This window comes from Pungitius pungitius, chromosome 6 (assembly GCF_949316345.1).
Source record: "Pungitius pungitius chromosome 6, fPunPun2.1, whole genome shotgun sequence".
Lineage (NCBI taxonomy): Eukaryota > Metazoa > Chordata > Actinopteri > Perciformes > Gasterosteidae > Pungitius > Pungitius pungitius.
In genome coordinates, this window is record NC_084905.1 from 3,087,523 (window position 1) to 3,108,139 (window position 20,617).

A 20,617-nucleotide genomic window follows, 5' to 3' on the forward strand; every position below is an offset into this window, starting at 1 on the left:
GCTTGTTGAAAAACGCAAAAAAACTCTCTCTCTCTCTTAGCAGTGAACTTGCAGGGTGACATGGCCACAAAACCTGTCGGCCGACGTAGTTAATATACAACCAGGAACATATCTGTTCCTCTTCAGAGTCTAGTTACTGTTAACTTCATCTTAGACATGTTCCAATTCTATAAAATACTTTAACAAGTTTTCATTCACTCTGGTCACCAAAAGATTAATGTCACATATGTGTGTGTGTCTGTGTGTATACATGTGTGTGTGTGTGTGTGTGTAGGTAGGTGTGTCCTTGTGTGTTCCTACGCGCAAGGCAGGAGGAGGTACATAGGTGACAAACGAAAGCGGATACAGTAAGTTAAACTCTGCCAGTGTGACAAACACACAGCTCCAGGACAGGCAGACAACATGACCTCTACCAGGTTCCTTGAGTTACTTCTTCCCCTTCTCCTCCACCGGGTCTCCGGCGAGGAGACTGAGCTCATGTTTGGAGCAGAGCACACCATGATGGACATCGGGTATTGTTTTGAAGCGGATTACATTGTCGTCTATAGATGTGCACCAGAGGGAGACCGGTTGCTTGGCAACTCCTCGGCCAACAACGCGTCCATCACACCTCCCGCGGACCTCCAGAGCCGGATCCACATACACGGAGATGAGCACCTGATCGGGTTCCAGATCCGTTCTCTCACGCACAAGGACTCTGGGATTTACAGGAGGGAATGCTGGAAGGACCACGTGCTGGTCAGCCAGCACAAACACCAGCTGTTTGTGTGCGATGAGGAAGTCTCACCTCAAGAGATTCAAGTGAAGGAAGGAAACGGATGGGCTGAGATTCTGTGCAACACCGCTTCCATCGGTTTGGAGGGAACCTCTGTGCGCTGGTACTACGAGATGTCTCCGCTATATAAGGCAACACTCTTCCTGGATAGCAGCGTGTCATTGGAGCCACTGGTGGAGGAGCTGCAGAGTGTGGTGGAGGTCAAGCACAACGGGGCATTGCTCCTACTAAACAGCAGCCAGTTAAAGAAAAAACAGCATTTTATCTGTCTTGTGAACAAAGGTAAGAAGTGTCTCAGTTTTCAGAGCGTGCAACCGTCAGATAGCGATGACAGCAGGGACATTTTTGCATCGAACGGGGACAAAGTGGTATTGCCATGCCCCTCTGACGGGACCGACCAGCACTGGGAGACTCCACTAGGGAGGCTCGACGGTAGCAGCACGGAGATGCACGTGTCATCCGGTGACGGATCTGAAGACTTCTCGTTGGTAATCCCTTCTTTTTCTAATGCGCTCAGTGGGGACTATTCATGCATCTCTTCCTCGCTTGAATTTCAGTACTTTCTGTATACTTGTTCCCAAAAAGAATCCAGAGAAAAGGTTGTCGCTGAAGGCGGAACCACGCTGCTGGAGTGCGACGCTGACAAAAATGATACCCAACGGGTGCAGTGGCACCGCCGACAGCCATCGGGCAAAAAGGAACTCATCCACGACTCAAGGGACGCGACTGTTCACATCCCTGGGGATCTGAGAGGAAGACTGTCTCTGTCCGAGAATGGCTCCTTGTTCAAGTTGTCCCACCTGGAGGCGAGAGATCAAGGAGTGTACTGGTGCGTCGTTTTAAAAGATGACCTCTTCCTTGACGAAGAGGCCGACTACGCAGATGATTATGATTATGAAGAAGGGGAATTTGAGGGTGGCCAGTACTCGCATGAGGACACACCCAAATGCATCTTTAAACAGGAGACCAATTTGAAGGTAGAAATTCCTGGGACCGCCACAAAAACAGTAAGCAGGAGCCCGAAATCTGGCCCAACCGCCGATGCGTCTGAAGGCTCTAATGTCGCTGCCTATGCCGTGGGCGCAGTACTGGTGGGACTGCTGCTGGTTGGAGGGATTGCAGCAGCGGTCGTAATAAAGAGGAAAGCAAAGGTCAGAGCGATCAGAGAATCAACAGTGAGAGATGATTTTGGTTGTATTGAAGTTTTAAATCCCAATAACGAATACGGTGGTTAAGCGCTTTTGTAAAGTAGTACTTTTGTATTGAAGCTAATTTTTGGATTGGGCAGAAGTCACAAAGTGGCATGGCTGTGATAATTAAAAACCAGTTGGGCTGCTCATCAGTCAACACGCTCGTAACTAAAAGTGACGGAAAGTCTTGTGTCAAAAAAAACAAACGACACTATTACTTCCGTGTACATTAAAATAATACAAATACCCACAAACCCGAGTTTTTTTAAAGGTAATATTTTTTTTTATACGCTCATTTTATGATTCATGGCTTATTCTCTCTGAAACATTTAGGCTTTTATGGTGTTCTGGATTAATCTTAAAATGTAGTTTTGTCATCACAGCCTCCATATATTTTCAATCATTTTGTAAAGATGAATTTGAAAACAGTATATTAAGTGGTTGCACGACTTATTGACTATAGCTGACTGTTTTTGATTTTATATGACCGTATGTCCTGTTTATATTTTAACAAATATGTGCAGCATGTCATGATGTTAAAACACTTTTAAGAAAGATATTTCATCCTGAGTTAATAATGTGAATTGTTCCATAGAGCCCATGCTTGTCTCATTGGGCTGTGATTATCCATCCAATCAATTTGTTATCTCAACAAAAGGGAAAGGTTGGAAAATAAAATAATCAATTTATACACGATATCCACATTGTCGTCTGAAATTGGGTAAAATATTCAAATAAAACTTTATCTCTTAATATCGTAGTGTTAATATCATATGGACTTGCAGCGGTCAAATTACTGAATGTGCAATGACACTGAGGCATAAAACAAGCTGCAAAAGTGACGATCCAACGACGTTCGAGGATGCAAAGCGGCATCGCAGTGTTCCAACTTGCAACATACCCTGGATGTGTTGTGTTTGCAGCTATATTTTCAGCTGCCAGGTTTTAATACTCCTACACACTTCACCTTTTGGAGCCTTGATAAATATTTATGATGCACAGCAGCGGCAATACGTTCCAAGGAAAAAATATGGTTACTGTTCGGAAATATTTGTTCATCCGGCGTATAAACAAAACACACAAAATGATATTCCATTGTTCTTAATTTGATGTCAGGCCAATATCTGATACTGCAGCTGCAGAGAACAAATGGGCCTTAAGGGGAATCCGAACCCTGATTGTTTACCTGAGGAGGATAATAGCTCTTAATAGTAGAATAGATTCATGAAAATCAGCAGATTAAGCCATGAATGAGCCATGATGGCTGTGAGTAAAAGGTGTAATTTAAATATTTGCCCCAATTGTGTTTTAAAAAATACCTTTAATTAACACATCCGCGATCGTGGAAAAAGTGGTAGGAAAAGGCAAACAATATCTGTAGCAGAGAAACAAGCAGCCACAGTTGTCGAATTGTTCCTGACAACTTGTTAAAATTTGAGACGTGCCTTTGAGAAGCGCGGATGAATCAGACAAGGGGAAAAGAGAGAATGAGGCAGAGAGGCTGCTCTGCACACGCCCCTTTACGGGGCCTGATTGATGGAGACACAGATGTGAAAGAAGAGCAGCTGCTCGAATGCTCTCAGGTGTAATTACGAAAAGGGGCTCGGCCACACAAAAAGGCCCCCGGGAGGCCCGACGCGGCGGCGAGGAAGCAGCACGCCTCACAGAGCAGCAAGATCCAGCAGCCGGCTTCCTTCGCCTTGTTACAGGGAGAGACTTTAAATGGAGTGGCTTAATTGTGGAGGCATCTCCACTCTGTGTGTGTGTGTGTGTGTGCGTGTGTGTGGAAGGGCAGGTTTCAGCCTCTATCTGTGCTGCATGTGGGTTTGAGCGTAAGCAAACTGTGAGTCATCGCCTTGGCAGGCCAGAACCAAAGTTAGAAAAAGACTCAATTTAATCAGCCAGGAAATTGTGTTTCAGTAAATTGTTGCTCAGAGTCTCCCGTGTTCAGCATACAACTCGTACAGAACCCAGCGAGAAGAGTGACTATGGCCTCCGAGTTGAATGACTATCTCATGTTGACCAATGTAACCATCAGAATCACAGCTGGTAGATGTTAATTTGATACCCCGTGGCTACCCCTGCCCCCCCCCCCCCCCGACGGCACCTGTTTCTGGCCGGTCAGGAGGCCACGTTCTGTAGAATCAGCAGGTCTGCCCGGTGCTGAGGGTCTGAGCCTGCGGGGTCCCAATCTGCTACAACTTGCCAGGCCCATTACCCCCCCCCACCCTCCCCCCCCAAAAGCGATCCCTGTGAGAAACAGTTGGTGGAATAAAAAGAGGTCTGGGGGAGAAAACGGGACAGAAAGAGAGAGAGAGAGAAGGATGAGGGAGAGAGCGAGAGAGCACGGTACCTTGCATTGCCGGTGTCTGAAAGTGTGTGATGTGTTGTGCTAATGGCACCAATTAGGCACCAGAGAGCACTGCTGATGGGCTGGTTCCACAGCGTAAATGCCGGGAGTAAAGCGGTTGCAGTGGGAACCTCGCGGGTAGCAAAACAAAAACACCAAAAAAAAGAGTGAGTTAGTGGCAGGAGGGAGACGAGCCTCTCGGGGGCCTTTCCTTCCTAATAGCAGTCTGCTCCCAAACCCAGACGTGTGGAGGTGTCTGGTTGGATCGCAGCCACGCAGGAATTTATGTCTGTTATTTTCAGGGGGGGGGGGGCGATCCAAGCGGAACCAGGACCAATCAAACTCTCTCGATAAAACTGACTTCCCTGTGGAAGTCTCGATGGCTTTCAGTAGATTTGATTTGAAGTCTTTAACTTCGGAACCAGTGGGCGTGTGGCCGGGATGCTGCGATAATCACCCTGCGTTAAATTGTACCCCTTTCGCTCCCCGTGTGAAACTGTTGGAGAGAAGGAGGTCTAAAGGCACCCATTGCACACTCGTAATCCTCTGGTATTGTGCTCTTTGTGTGATGTTTACAAGCCACAACCACCGTTTCATGTTCTGGAATGAAGCATCACAAGGGAACATTTTTGAGAAGAGAAGGGAGCTGGACCAGAAGAAGAATCGCAGTTATGTAATTGGCTCCTCGGGCGTGACAGAAGTAAAAGGGTTGAAACGTCTTGATGGGTGCGAGGAGAAAACTTAAATGAAAGGAAAAGTTTTAATTTCATTACATGGCGTGGAGTTACTCGTATGCAGAAGGCGGATAATTACACGTCCTGGCGTGGAAGCAGATTTGTTGTTGTTGTTGTTGTTGACAACACAACTGTGGAGCTAACTTGCTCACTCATCTGCAGATGAAATAAAAATAATTGCACGGGGGGGGGGGGGAAGGGAAAATGAGACCATCTATATTCAGGAGATCTCTCCAAAATCACAATCACACCGACGAGCATCATCGTGAAGGCAAACCAGCACGGACACACCTTTGATGCACAGATGGCGTGCGTAAACTGTCGTTGCCCCTCCTCCTCCGCCCCCCTCCCAGCAGAAGTCTCTCCTTCTGCGTTCTATCTCATCCCTCGCGTCCCAACCTCGTTCCTTCCTGTCATCATCCCGCGTGTCACTCGGCGTATTTCTCTCAGCCGGCCCGGCAGCGGAGCGCCTCGACTCGCAACCCGACCGGCCTTTAATTCAATAAATGAAGGCTTGCAAAAATTGGCAAGCTGGGCGGGTAACACCACAGCTGGGGTAAATGTTAGAGGAAAGCTTCGGGTTTATGAAGATGGAGCGCTCCTTCTGTGATGTGGAGATTTAAAACAGCCAGCTCAGGGAGGGTTGTAATGGCAAAATATAATGATGCCATAATGTCCTATTAGATTAATGTCTAAAACCAATCGTGACTTTAATTCTGAGGAAGTCCCAAGACCCCAGCTGTGTGGGAACGATCTAAACAGAATAATCTCAAAGCACCTCTCCTCTTTGATCCCATTTGTCTTTGCATAACACCGCTGCGTGGAGGAAGGAGAAGGTGTGAACTTCTTTGGCTATTGTCCTAGATCTAATCAAACATCTGTTGTAAGCATCTTGAGTTTCCCTTCAAGTCTGAGACCTCCTTGCCTGTCTCAAACTCTTTAGCATAACAAAACCAAGGTGTTAACCCTGTGGATGTATAAATATAGCCATGTTCCTCTCAAACATTAAGAAGGAGCTTGCCACTGCCTGTCCATGTGTAGCTGTCGCAGGCCTCTTCTTCCTTGCAAGAAATAAACGGAAAATGCAACTTTGATTGACAAGAGACTTTTCAACTGATTCCCGATTGCACGAGAAAATCTTCCACAACAATTTGGTGTCAGAAGTGGGATCGTTTGAAGCTCCGTCGGGACTCCAAGGACGTCCGGGAAGAGGCCTCTTCAGGATCCACAAAAAGTGATTCTGCCCCAAACCTCATCAGACTCAGAGAGAGGGGACCGGCGACCGAAAGAGACCTGATTGACTTCACAACGATCCAACTGAAAGAAGTAATTTCCTCATATCGGGTGAGAAGTTGATAGTCTAAATTTAATTCTATAAACGTGGTAACAGATTACGAAGACGCAAATGTAGAACTTCGTAATAGTAGCAGTAAAACTAAAGGAATAAACTAATTCTGTTTATTTATGTGGTCTCTTGACAATCATAGGTTGTCTTTTCCGGGTATTGAAAAATGTATATGAATTCATAAAAGTAATTGTAAAGTGTTTATTTCTGATTCATCATTATCCAAATTTATTTTTACTGAGGAAGAGAGGATCGATTTGCGAACGATTGTATTTAGATTTAACACTCTGAAGTCGTATAATTGTGGCCTTGAACCAAAAGGGCAATATATGGTTTGGGTAATCATAATTGTGAACAGGAAGACAAGGAACGCTATCATATTTCAGATAATAAAACAAGTGGTTATAAGATAATAAATAGTCTGAAAACCGGTATTCACGACCTTTGACCTATATTTATTAATCGATACTCTCGGTTAGGGTTTAGCTTGCGTTTTCCCAGGGTAAAAGAAATTCAGGACTTATAGTGACGACTATATTTTAAGGACTAAGTATACTTATACCACATTAAGGTAATGGGTGGTACACAAGGTAAAAATAAAAAGGAAACGAGTCCTCCCGAGGGACCCATTGTGGATGTTATGAGACAGAAATATGTAGATAAATCAAAATGTTTTGGGAAGAATGAATGTGAATGTAGGCAAAGAAAACGAATGAATGAAGAATTATTATGTTGCGTTACGACCACAGTTTCTGACAAACCAGATTTAAAGGTTTCTGAACGAGATGACCAATGTTTTTTTTTCTCTACCATGTGTCCGAGTCTCACAGATGCTGGAGGCCCTCTTCTCATCACATGTTTGCCAAAACCGTACCCTGCCCCACATGCCGATACGCAGAAAGAACCACAACAAGCAAGTCCAATGTTACACAACAACCACCAGCGAGAAAGAGATGAAGCAGCAATGAAAGCAGCACACAAACAACTCATCAAAGACCAAGCGAGAGCAAGATTCATGACTCGCCAAGGTGAAGAAACTTACTGCACATGCGCAAAGCTGACTTTTACTCAATTTGCTATGAAAGGCCGACCACCCAACCAACGGGGTCGAATCAGAGGACGTGGTCGTGGCATGACGAGAGGACGCTCATCCTGGAACCAGCATGGAGCTCAGCGACATCCACCCACTGACAATGATACATGTTTCTGCTGTGGCGAACAAGGACATTGGCACAGAGAATGTCCACAGAAAGCTTCTCAGCGAGGAGGTTGGGGGCAAGACAAGAAAGAAGTGACGAACACACAACCTGATTGACGTGAGGTTGGGAAGGAGGAGGCTGCATGTGAGGGGGAGACGGCATCCATGCTGAGACCTCACATTATAAGGGAGGTAAAACACACACACACACACACACACACACAATGAAGAAAACGCTTTCCGTACTAACTGCATGCTCACACACACACTAGAGCAACAAAAGCTCTCATTGACAATCATAAAGCATTTGGAAGCACAACAAAAGCTTTCACACACACACACCCAAAGGTAATTTTTTGTTTTAAAAGATCTTTTCTTTTATTTGTTTAAGATATGCCCACCAATATGGTGCGATTTTTTTAAGCGAAACCGATTTCATTTTTGGTTTTTGGTTGATTGAGGGGTTATATATTCTGTAATGCAAAAGTATTTTTTTTAAATCACAAATTGAGTGACAGACATGTTTTTCTAACAAGGGGCTTCAGGGTTAACAATGAAGGAGAGATTTACGACACCTATGACCACCACACGCACTGACTCTACTGACCCTGAACCAGACATTACAGTGAAACATTTGTTTTGCTGTCCGCTTTCTGTCCCATTAACCAGATGGGCAGAGACCTCACGTGTTCTTTTGGCATTAGCCTCATCTCCACTGCTACAGGTTTGAAAGTGGTGAGACGCAGAATCATCAACCAGATACAACACGTCTTTAAAGTGACATCTTCTTTCCCACACATCTCCTTGTCTAAAGCGTCAACAGACCGCTGGAGAGATTTGGGACCCTTTGTCGAAGCGTGTGAGGCATTAATAGATTGGGAGGCTACACCAGATCCAACTGTTATGTGCTCTCCGTCGACAGGCTTCTTTAAACAGACATTTGTATTCTCCATACCTGCTCTCAGATCTGTTTATGTCATGGATGAAAATAACACATTTTCTGACACACACACTGATGCGTTTCAGACTGATGTCTCCTCTATTTCTCCTGCCTTCAGTTCTGTTTCCAGACACCTTGTGGGCAGCGCATAAATATGACGTGGGACTCATCAAAAACTGCCAACCTGTGGTCATCACTCATTGATCAGACTTCCGTCCTCACAAACATCATTACTCATTGCGCCAAGAGGCCATTGACGGTATTACACCGGTGTTCAACTCACTCTTAAAGGCCAGAGTCATTGTTGACTCTCTGGTAAGAACACCTATTTTTCCTGTTGAAAAAATCAGAGACGCAGGCAAACCAACTGAGTGGCGATTTGTGCAGGACCTCAAAGCTGTTAATGCAGTCGTCTACGCACAAGCCCCAGATGTTCCATACTCCTACACCATTATGGCACAGTTTCCGCCTGATGCTCGATAGTTTTCCGTGGTTGACCTCTCCAATGTTTTTTTTTTTTTTTCAGTGTCCCCATGGACACGGACAGTCAGTCAGTTTTTGATATTTTTTAAATGGGAAGGTAAACCAGTGTTACACCAAACTCTAATAACAGAACTATTCCACAGTATGCAAAATTGACTCATGGGTTAAACCATGTGTCAAAAGGGGGAATGTTAGATAAATGCATACGTATTGACTTAAAAAACACGCAGTAAATTAAGCCCATTTGAAATCCTTTTTGCACTTCCTCTCCACATTGGTGTGGAAGCTCCAGGAACACCACTCCCTTCCACTACACTGTGCGAAAATGACATGTTAACCTATTGCATTCAACTGTCTTCTAGTTTGTCTGATGTGAGAAAACAGGTTGTAGCTGCACTTCCGACAGAAGCCACAGGTCCTCTACACCATCTTCAACCAGGTGACATTGTGGTAGTGAAGGACTTCAGGAGGAAGAGCTGGAAAGCAAAGCGGTGGCAGGGGCCATTCCAAATACTACTCGTCACCCATACGGCTGTGAAGGTGGCAGAGAGGGCAACATGGATACACGCCACCCACTGCAAACACGTCCCAGCTCCAGCGGATCCAACCGCAACACCTCCAGAAGATTCAACCAGCAGAGCTGGTATACCACCAAGCGACCGACAGACCTGTTCTGTGTTGCCAACGGAGTGATCAGCATCGAAGGTGCAGCAAGTGATTGCAGACGTCGCCGTGCCATCATCAAGGACCAACCCATCAGAACTCTCCCAAGAAGATGTGTGATTAGCAACAACACAAGACAACACATCATCAATCAGTGTTCACTCTCAACAGACCCACTTGTGTCCGTGTTATTTAGTTTTCTTTTTGTTTGTTTTATTTTGGTATGCGTGATTGCAGATAGCAAGTGAATCAAACATATTGTGTATCCTGTAACATTTTATACTGTACACATGACATCCGTGGTGAAATATTCAATCCTGGGAGAAGAAGTCTTTCTGACAACTTCTCCGACAGATTTCTTCCTTTTTTTTAAAAAAAAACATTTTTTTTAGGGAGTTTTTGTTCTGTGCCAGGTACGAGTTAACAAAGGGTGTCTAGGTATATAAATTATGATTGCAATGTGTTAGATTAGGCCTATTATATTATGGTGTATTGTGTGATTTTTATGTAATCAAAAGAGTGGAATGTAATGGCAAAATATAATGATGCCATAATGTCCTATTAGATTAATGTCTAAAACCAATCGTGACTTTAATTCTGAGGAAGTCCCAAGACCCCAGCTGTGTGGGAACGATCTAAACAGAATAATCTCAAAGCACCTCTCCTCTTTGATCCCATTTGTCTTTGCATAACACCGCTGCGTGGAGGAAGGAGAAGGTGTGAACTTCTTTGGCTATTGTCCTAGATCTAATCAAACATCTGTTGTAAGCATCTTGAGTTTCCCTTCAAGTCTGAGACCTCCTTGCCTGTCTCAAACTCTTTAGCATAACAAAACCAAGGTGTTAACCCTGTGGATGTATAAATATAGCCATGTTCCTCTCAAACATTAAGAAGGAGCTTGCCACTGCCTGTCCATGTGTAGCTGTCGCAGGCCTCTTCTTCCTTGCAAGAAATAAACGGAAAATGCAACTTTGATTGACAAGAGACTTTTCAACTGATTCCCGATTGCACGAGAAAATCTTCCACAACAGGGTCTACGGGCAATAAACAAATCCATGCCAGATGATGTTCTTCTCCCTTTAATAGCTTGTTGAACACGGAGCAGAGGCCAGCCCAGTCAGGAGTTATCTGTGCTTAAGGATAACAAGCAATCAAAGTGACTCAGACACGTCGTCTGATTGGGGTCAATATCATTGAATTCAGACACGACCTCCATATGGCAGTCAAGTGATGTTAGAATCATATAAAACTCCATATCTCTTGTTCTAACATGGACCTTCTCAGGGAGCAGGAATTTCGCTAATTATTACACATTCCACTCAGTATTTCTTTCATTTGTGTGGTAAAATTGCACAAATAATCTAGATGGGAAAATTAATAGTGGAACAACTTTGGTTAAATGCTGGGAGGCATTATAAATAAAAGTATAGGGAAACATTAAGCTAACTGTGTCCAAAAATAGTATCCATTAATATTTTTGGTGTGCAGTCAGAAGAAAAAAAATGAATGGAAATTCCATGAGGTTAATGCTCACAATAGAAGAAGTGATCAAATCATTAGATATCAAATCAATTTTCCGTCTATTTTGTAAACGAAAGAGAAAGGGAGAAATATGAGCTGTAATATCTGCGAGAACCAAAGCTTCTGTCTGGTTCTGAGTGAGTCACAAGCTGAGCTGAACGCAAGCACGCACACGTTAACTTGTTTAACTTGTATTGGCTGTTTGGGAAGAATAAACACAGACCTCAGAAATGGTCCTGAAGCCAAATTTCCAAAGGTAAAAGCTTTGCATTGCTTTCTAAAAACAGCCTGTGGGCTGGCTGTAGTCGTTATTGTCATAGCACATGACTCGGCTTTTGTTCATCTTCACTTCCTCAAATCAGCCGAAGCTTCTTGAAACACTTGCTTTCCCTCCACAGGAAAGTCCCTGACTTTTGTGAAACCTGCTTTTCCTGGTGACAGGCTGATTGACGAGTGATAATCTGACTGGCGGATACCATCTTTAAAGGTAAGAGGAAGTTGCCAAGTGAGCCCAATTATGAAAAAGCAGTAAGTGAGCTAAGGAGACATTTCGGCTGCCTTCCCATCCACTTTATGACGAAAAAGACTGCTGTATTCATGTTAAATATCGGATTTGGGCTGGAATCACAGAAATATTGGGCGGAAAGAGTGCAGATTGGAGAGGCATTTGTTGAGAGCCTGCATTGTTTGGGGAAAAGGAAAATGAAAGGCACTCAGAGTCTCCAATGTGCCTCAGATGTTAGGCGCTTTGCATGTGTGGTGAGGAGTGGGCGGGCTCTGCTAAACACGGAGGACCGATGCGGATTCCGATTCCCCCTTTCCAGAAAATTTCCACCTATTTTCTTATTGCCTGCCTCAAATCTCACCGAGGAGCTGCGGGGGCGTTGGGCTGCTCGGAGAGCCGGGGAATCGATGCCGTAGGCAGGCAGGGCGGAGGGTTCAGCGCTGAGGTGCGGAGGACGGGGGACGCGCTTGTATCACTCGCTGGGAGTTCTTGGCGGCTTGTCGTACATCGTGTGCACTTGTACCAGAAGGCCTTTGGCTATAGTGATGTCTCTCGACCCTCTATCTCCAGAAAAAGCCTGGCCTGTAGACTTCCTCCACTTCTTACTTAGGGAGATCATTCCCCCCCCGCCCCTTGTTTTGGTGGATGTGCTGCCTGAAATGACCCAACCGCGGGTGAGGTGCTAATCCACCACTGATGGAAGGTTTGCGGCTTTAAATCTCGCAACAGCAGAAGTGATGCGAGCGAGAACTGAGACGCATCGGCGGCGGCTTGATTTCACCAATCTGTCTGCACATCGCCGAAGACCCACATCAGCCAGCGTGACTCTGCCACAGCGGGAGAGAGAGCGAACAGAATCGACCCCTATTCCCAGGAGTAATGGAGCTGTCAAAGGCCAAGTCTGACCCCACAGTACACCTCAGGGGCAATGATGTGGCACCTATCCCTTCACACTGCGAGTCTGCAGCAGCACAGTGAGGGAGGTGGGGGGGGGGGGGGGCACACATCGGATGATAGCAGTCATCCTCACTGGAATGAGGAAAAATAGAGGTCATTGTGCCACTGTTATCTCATGGGAGGTGTGCGTATGTGTGTGTGTGTGTGTGTGTGTGTGTGTGCGTGCATGTGCTTGTGTGAGCACGTGCGAGTGTGCATGTGCATGTGTGGGGGTGTGTGTGTGGTGAGAAACCCTGTAGAGAGCATGGCAGTGACAGAAAAATAGGGATGACAATTATGGTAGGAAATGATTGTTGATGCCCGGCTTGTGCTGATGAAACCTGCCTCGAGGAAATATGGGAAACGTCTGGTCCTCACCTGCGAACACATGAAATAATGATGGCAAAAGAAGCAGCTTTTCTTCTCCTTTTTTTTGTTGCGAGACTGATACCTCACTATGTCAGTAATGTTTACTGCCTCTTAAGATCAGATGCATTTCCAAGACGCAATGACACGTACCCTACGGCATCGGAGCGTAATGCACGGCGAGGCAATCTTGCATCCAATCTAGACTCCGGTAGTCGGTGTGGTCTCTGGAGGGGTGAGGCACGCATCCTCGCTCTGCCTCTCTCTGCCCATGGCGCATCTCCAGCTCTGAATCCACTTCGGCTCTGGACACACCGGCGGCGCGGCGCTCGACGCGCTCACCCGCGCGCGCACACACACACACACACACACACGCGCGCACACAATTTAAGAAATGCAGCACAAGGGACGGGATCCGCGGTGGAAGTCGTTCTGCATCTGACCGAGTGCGTTCATGGTAAGGCAATATTATTATTTTTTTGTATCTGTTGCATTTTACGCGCAGCGACGTGCTCGAACCTGACAAAGAGTGTCACGATAGTGATGCTGTGAGGGGTGAAGACATCGTGATTACTCCACACAGCGCATCAAAGTGTGTGAGCGGTACTTATTGGTGAGTTTAAAGTGACCTGGTCTCACTTTATCGCCTCTGATGCTCCACGCGGCCGCATGGTTGCCGAGATGTGTTTGTTTTATTCTTATTTAAAGAATAATGCAATTTAGTTTGTATAAATCACTGCAAATGTTTCACTATTTCCAGAAACAAATGTTTGCTCTTTGTCACTGCAACAACCGGGAATTCAACGTTGATTTTTAATGTCATTGTAAATTGGTTGATGTTCGATCTAAATATGTATCTATTTCCTCCCTCTTTCCAAACGATTTAAATAAGCTTACATCATCGACTTGTCACAAAACACCAAAATGCTCCATTAAAGGTTGAAAGGTAGACGATATGAAGAGTGGTTACCGTGAATGTAATTCTCCAAAGTCATATCACACGTTATTCATTTTTCATAAAACATGTCATTAATATGGAACCATAGACTGTGTGCTGCCAAAAATTGCTCCCACGACATGGTAATGAGATCACGTGCCGTGTTTACCGGTGAAACGCGCATGCGCCGGTCCTTCAACTTTGAAAGTTTGTAAGTACTTAAAAGTGCTTTATTCCAAAAGTGACAAGCGAAATCATTTTTATAATTTTATCCTGCTCACGATGTGGGCGGGGCTGCTGGTTTGTGGTGTAAGCATGTGTGTAAATGATTGGTAACAACTGGTTTTATGGGATGTGGTTGTATCCCTATGCTTCCATTTTTTAATGACATTTCATATGTAGAATACGCGACACAAAGCGAGTGGGGCTAAAACGAATGGATGTATAAACAACAAGATACAATATGTAAATTATTATTCAGTGTAATATCTCAGTGAGCATCTTCCAAGGATTTTTAAATCTCTTTTAATGTTTTTGTGTACGGATGTGCACCTTGAAAACATGGCAGACCACCTGAAACCGGCTCCTTGGGGTCTTTGACGGTTATTTTTGAAAAAGGAAAGATCTGGTTCAACAATTGTGTTTGAATTTAAGTTTTATTTATTTTGTTGCTTAATAAATAAAAAAATAATTAGTGTCCGTCACATTGTCTTCTTTGTCCTGTATGTGGAAACTGTTAACGTGACCATTTTTGAAATATAGTTACATTTAAAAACAACATCTTTTTCGCTAATTGACGACGTTGAATAAATGTCCCCTTTTAGACCCTATGATTCACCATGATTTGCAATATTGGCTTTCAACTGAGAAATGTGGTCTCTAAGTAGGCCTCTGAAACACTTTCATACACTGCAAATATATTTGAAAAAAAGTCTATTTCAAATGCTGGTGAAATTTGGTCTAAACGAGAACGTTCAATCCATGTCGTCAAAACCTTCACTTTTGAGCCGATTTTGAACTCTCACAGAGCTTTACATCAACGTGAGTGACGGGTTGAGATCAAATTGCGTGTTTCTCATGCTATTCATTGATCTCAACCTCCCTTAACTTTAATCTATTTTATTAGTTATGATTCATTTAACACTTGAACAGCCCACTCTTTGCACTGTTCCTCCGTGTAGCATCTTTATTTCGTGTGTGCTGGAGGGATCACGTACAATGAGATTCATCTTCTCTCCCATATATCACAAGAGCTCCTTTGTAGCCCGGGGTCAGATGTAGATCCTCCGCACGCCGAATCGTCTCCGCTCTGCTCTCCTGCCTGTGGCGCGCTGCACGTACGTACGCGTGTGCATGTGCGGTGGGTTTAGAGACAGAACGAGCAAGACGGACTTACTGGAGATTCAAAACTCTGTTTCCCGGGATTGATCGTTGCCAATAAACCACCTCACACAGAGGGTCTGGGAACACACAGGGGTGCCGTGATAGAAAAATCTTTAGCGCTGTCATATCTCTCAATCCCAAATCCCTCAGTCCCATCTGCATCACTAACTTCTAACCTCATTTGTTGCCTTTATTCTCCGCCGAGGCGATTGCCCTGGCTGCACCGTGCCCTCCTGTTATTACCTGCAACACCTTTGCTGCTAGCTGAGCTAACCAAGCAGCATCAACTGCTTCCTAATTTACAACTCCGCCCTGCCCATGAAGCGTGTGTGAGTGTTGGTTTGGTCGCTCCAGTCCCCTAAAGGCTTGTACGGTTATTTTTTGGAGCATGCAAAAGCTGAGACCGTCTGAAGCTCGTAGGCCCTTTCCAATTGTTGACAGAGTGTCTACTATTCCCGCTGTGAGTCTCGGCATGGGAGGAGTTTTAAGCCAGGGAGAGAAAAAAGGACTTGCAAATCAAATTGCTTTAATCTATTGAAGCATCTGTCCTCGTTCTCCAGAGGGCGCCGGGGTGTGCGGCAGAGAATTCACTGAGCCCCGATCCCGACTGGAAAAGAAAAACAAAACCTGTCGCTGAGGAATTGTATGATGTGCCTTGGTCAGCCAGCTGTGCAGTACATGTTGGCTACGGATGGCAGAACTGTCAAATTGAAAGGTTTTTTTTTTTTTTCTTCTCTCCCTTCTTTTCTCAAGTGTCAGAGATAGTATGAAGCTTGATCAAAGTTTTTGCATTATCTGCAGTCATTAATGCTCTCGCATTCGGATTTTTCACCCATCGTCGTGCAGCTTTAAAATTGTTCTGGAAGAAGAGACAAAACATTTCAGCATCCCGAAACTGTCACTCCGTCGGCAAGTTTTGCCCCTGATGGGTTCACTCTGTGATTGCAGTTTTTTGTCATATTCAAACAGAATGGCTCATGATGTCGACTCGATTTCTTTTCCCCTCACCCACGGAGTAAATGTCTTTGGTTTTGCGCTGTTTGTGATTAATGGGACATCAAAAGCCGATGTGAGCTCTGTGTGATACATTCCTGAGGATATGAGTCTGCTAGGGACACATAAACATCATTAATGAACAAGAGGCAGACTGGAGAGAGATAGAGTGACAGGAAAAGTGCGAAAAGAAGCAAACAGGAAGGCGATAGTTATTTTTGTCAGTAATATGACATATACCTGTGGTTTTGATGATGATTGCCTTAGTGAGTGATGGAGACACACTTTGCACCCAGGGATCTGCTGTGATTACCTAACATCAGTTTGGTGCAAAGGGACAAATGGATGGCAGCACTTTTCTTTTTTCTAAATCCATTTGGAACATCACATCCCCCCCCCATGGCTCTTTCATGCCCAGTGGCAAAAAAAATCGGAAGTGTACAAAGGAAACTTCTCCACTCATCTATATGAAGACAGCTATATTTATCGTGGTATGTAGCTCTCTGCTAGGCTTACAGGCTTAATTACCCAGAAGAGAGGAAAGCAAAAATGAAATGCAATATGCAAGTGTGCACAGGCTATCTGGAACAGTGGAGCTGTATACGGGGAAATCACTGCTCACATTTTTGCAGTAAAGGCCTGACCTTTGTGTTTTTATGCAGAACAAATCGGCTGATTGTATGGGAAACAAATGCTGAACCAGTTTATAAATTCCCCAAATGTGAGCAAAGAAACAGAGAGACATGTGCACTCAATGAATCATTTTTTACATTATGGTAAATTATTTTATCTACCTAATAAAATCCAACTAAAACTTGGCTTAGCTTAGCATAAAAACTGTAAACCTGGGACAACAGCTATCATGGCTTCCTGACAATTTTGCTACCAAGACCTGTAAGGCTCACCAATCAACATGATATGATTTTTTTTTTTAACTGAGCTGTGAAGGTTTGACTTTGTCACTTATGGAAAGAGTGAATTTCCTTCTGTATGCTTAGCCAAGTTACAGAAAGGAGAGTGTTTTCCTTTTTCAACAACTTCACTAGAAAACTCTGTCAAACAAATTGTTGGACAGTTGTTCATATTCTTAACTGGCAAGGGAAACCTCAAAGGGAAAAGTTAATGTGACATACTTTCTCCTGTTTTGGTGCCCTTGAGCAAGAATTGCTCCAGAAAAGAGGACGGCTGCAAACGTAAAGAAGAAGGCGCCGCACATGTATGAAGCTGAGAAAAAAGCGTCAAAATGAAATCTCATTATGTGTGTCTCTGTGCCTCCCTGTCGGCGCCAGCGCGAAGGATGTAGAGCCGGAGGGGGGGGCGGGATGGAGTGTTCCTGGAAGACGGTGCTGCTGCTGGTGTGTGCGTCTCTTGGGGTCCAGTACACGGCCATCCGCACCCTGAGGGACTCTCTGTCTGGGCCCTGTCAGGGAACCTACCGCTGCCGGACCAGACACCACAGAGGTACGCCTTCCAGGGCGAGGCAAGATTGTCCCACATAGGTGTCCTGCCTCGCTACACGAGTGCAAAATGTGTGCATGGCGGTTGGTGTATAGATACAAGCTCATGTGTATTGCAAAACTGTATCAGGACAGCTAAAACAGCCGGTTACTGGGCAGAGGTATAGGGTGGAACACACAGACGCAAAGTTAACTGTTCCTGTTACACTGAAAATGAAGAAAAAGAAAAGCAGATCATTAAACAAGGGAATTCCTAACAAGTGGGGAGCATAGAGAAATGTAATATGTGTGATTTGTTTTACAATTATCCTCCAATTTATCTCAATTAATCCCCTCTCATAGTGCAGCTGTAGCTGCAGCTCCTGTGTATGAAAGTAACATCCCCCTTTGCAATCAACTCCTCATCAGCAGTAATTACACGTTAGCTATTTGCACTATATTTAGAGATCCGCCATTTGATGAGCCCCTTCGGTTACCGCCGGCAGACAAGCAACTTACTCAGGCATGTTTACCCTCTAAATTACTAAAGCTTCATTGGCTGGATTCAGTCGTTCAGTTTTCTCCTGGACTGAATTCTGATGATAAAACGACATCTTCACTTTCATGAGCTGAAGTAACTCTTCTAGAATAACTAACAGAACCTGGCTTAAGGCAACAGGTTTAACGAGTTGTGTTTAAAAAAAAAAGAAGCTTGTTTTAACGACGACAACATGCAACTGCCACATACCAGTAGTAGTCGTGGTTATTGTCATGCAGGTCACGCGTGTGACTTTGTCGTCTCGTCCTTCCAGACTCCAGGTGGAGAGCCTTGTGCGACGACAGCTGGATGCCCGGCGATTCGCCTCGGAGGCACATCCTGCTGTTTGCCACCACGCGCAGCGGCTCCTCCTTCACCGGGCAGCTCCTCAACCAGCACCCGGGGATCTTCTACGTGTTTGAACCCCTCTACCACGTCCAGCAGGCATTCACCAACTCCAGCAGCAGGTTGCGTCGCACGCTGGACCGTCGGGCCCTTCTGGGGGCCTACAGGGACCTCCTCCTCAATCTGTACACCTGTGACCTTCACTTCATGGAGAACTACATCCGCCCCGAGCCCCAGGACCACGTCACCAACTCCTTTTTCCGCCGAAGCTCCAGCCGCGCACTCTGTTCCCCTCCCGTGTGCTTGAGCGGCGGGGGGGACGCAGCGGGCTCGGCCACGCCCGATGAAACCTGGTGCCCCAAGAAGTGTGGGGCCCTGAACCTCTCCCTGGCCTCCGTGTCGTGTCTGTCAAGGGAACACGTAGCCATCAAGACCGTGCGGGTGCCTGAGGTGGGGGACCTGCGCACCTTGACAGAGGATCCGCGCCTGGACCTGAGGATTGTCCACCTGGTGAGGGACCCTCGAGCCGTCCTCGCCTCGCGCATGATGGCCTTCTCCGATCAATTCCGCGCTTGGAAAGTGTGGAACGCCACGGGACGGCAGCCTCGATACGTGGACCTGACGCAGATCACCAGTACCTGCAAAGACATGGCGGCCTCTGCAGAGACGGGGCTGCAGAGGCCTGCGTGGCTGCGGGGGCGCTACCTCCTAGTGCGATACGAGGACCTGGCGTTCAATCCGAAGGACAAGGCCGGCGAGATCTACAAGTTCGTGGGGCTCCGGATGGAGGACAGGGTGCGAACGTGGATCGCACACAACACCAGGAGCAACGCGTCGTCCCCGTCGGAGTGGAACTACAGGTACTCCACCGCCAGAGACTCCAGAGCGACGGCGGAGAGCTGGAGGCTCCGGCTGGGCTTCGACATCGTGAGGACTGTGCAGAATCTGTGCAACGGCACTCTGGCACTGCTGGGGTACAAGCAGGTCCACTCTGCGGCGGAACTCAGGAACCTGACTCACAGTTTAGTGGAACCCAGGACCTTTCAACCCACACGGTAGATCACATTTGGTCTATTACAGCTGGCTATGTCACGATGCTGATGCAAATGAATGTCATTTATCTAATCATTCTGGAAGTAAGTTAAAGTCACTTTTTATGGTTTTGTTTTCAAAAGTGCCAAATGTCAAGTTATTGATGTAGAATAAAACCTCTACTGCTGTATGTGTTGATTGAAAACACTTTTCGACTGGCTCAGCAAAACACTGAATCATGACGTGATGGAGAGATTACGCTGTTTTTTTATGTTATATACATATCTATATAGATATATATCTCCTCAGCAGCACACAGATACAGTTTCATCTTAGAATGTTGAGAATACGAGATCACTTGTTCACTTTTGGTGCAAATGTTATGACAGGATGTGTTTGAACATTTCTTTGTCAGTGTAAATCTACAGTTTGTATTTTCTAGACTTTTTAAAATAAATCATTCATGTGTAGGGAAACAGAATGGTGCTTTTTATTTGTGTGAATCCCTCTGTATTTGGCTTGTCTTTCATTCAAATTTCAATGCGGTTCTGTGCAAACAAATGTGTTTCTGACTCTAAAGAAAACATGCCGCTCCCACGTTAATTAATTTTGACCCTGAAAAGAATAATACCTGAATCATTCAGCCGGGCCAGCTGTTTGCAGTGGAGTACATTTAGAGATTAGACAGTTGCGGGTTCTCTGCCGGTCCCCGTATTTGAAATGGCTTGTTATGTCTGCCATCTCCAGACACCAGCCTATTCATCCTCATGCAGAGCTGCTCTCCTGGGATAGATGTTGGAAGTATTTTCTAAGGAACTCGATGCATGACTCATTTCTTCCCTTTCAAATCCTTGCATCTTCTTATAGAGGCTGCAAGCCCACTGCGAGCTGTGAGCTCTAATGCATTAGCCGACCAAGAGAGACACTCCAGGGAAAGCATCCTACGT

At 45.4% G+C, this 20,617-nt stretch overlaps 1 protein-coding gene across 3 annotated transcripts; it reads left to right on the plus strand.

Moving 5' to 3' along the window:
- The first annotated feature begins 11,507 nt into the window (after positions 1–11,507).
- Positions 11,508–20,361, plus strand: si:ch73-62b13.1 (Carbohydrate sulfotransferase 1-like). Of its 3 annotated transcripts, none has more exons than XM_062563160.1 (3): positions 11,508–11,686; positions 17,609–17,780; positions 18,568–20,361. In XM_062563160.1, exons 2-3 carry the CDS (start codon positions 17,642–17,644, stop codon positions 19,695–19,697), a joined length of 1,269 nt encoding a protein of 422 aa, XP_062419144.1. In that variant the 5' UTR covers positions 11,508–11,686; positions 17,609–17,641; the 3' UTR covers positions 19,698–20,361. The 3 variants fall into 3 exon arrangements, with proteins under 3 accessions (XP_062419144.1, XP_037308290.2, XP_037308289.2); XM_037452393.2 differs by lacking the exon at positions 11,508–11,686 and adding an exon at positions 12,812–13,463; XM_037452392.2 differs by lacking the exon at positions 11,508–11,686 and having other exon boundaries at positions 14,610–17,780.
- The last annotated feature ends 256 nt before the right edge of the window (positions 20,362–20,617 follow it).

Excerpts from the sequence above, each read along its gene's own strand:
- si:ch73-62b13.1 (XM_037452392.2), top strand. The coding sequence starts at position 17,576 with ATGTGTGTCTCTGTGCCTCCCTGTCGGCGCCAGCGCGAAGGATGTAGA. Across the intron at positions 17,781-18,567 it reads CCGGACCAGACACCACAGAG|ACTCCAGGTGGAGAGCCTTG; the intron begins GTACGCCTTCCA and ends TCGTCCTTCCAG.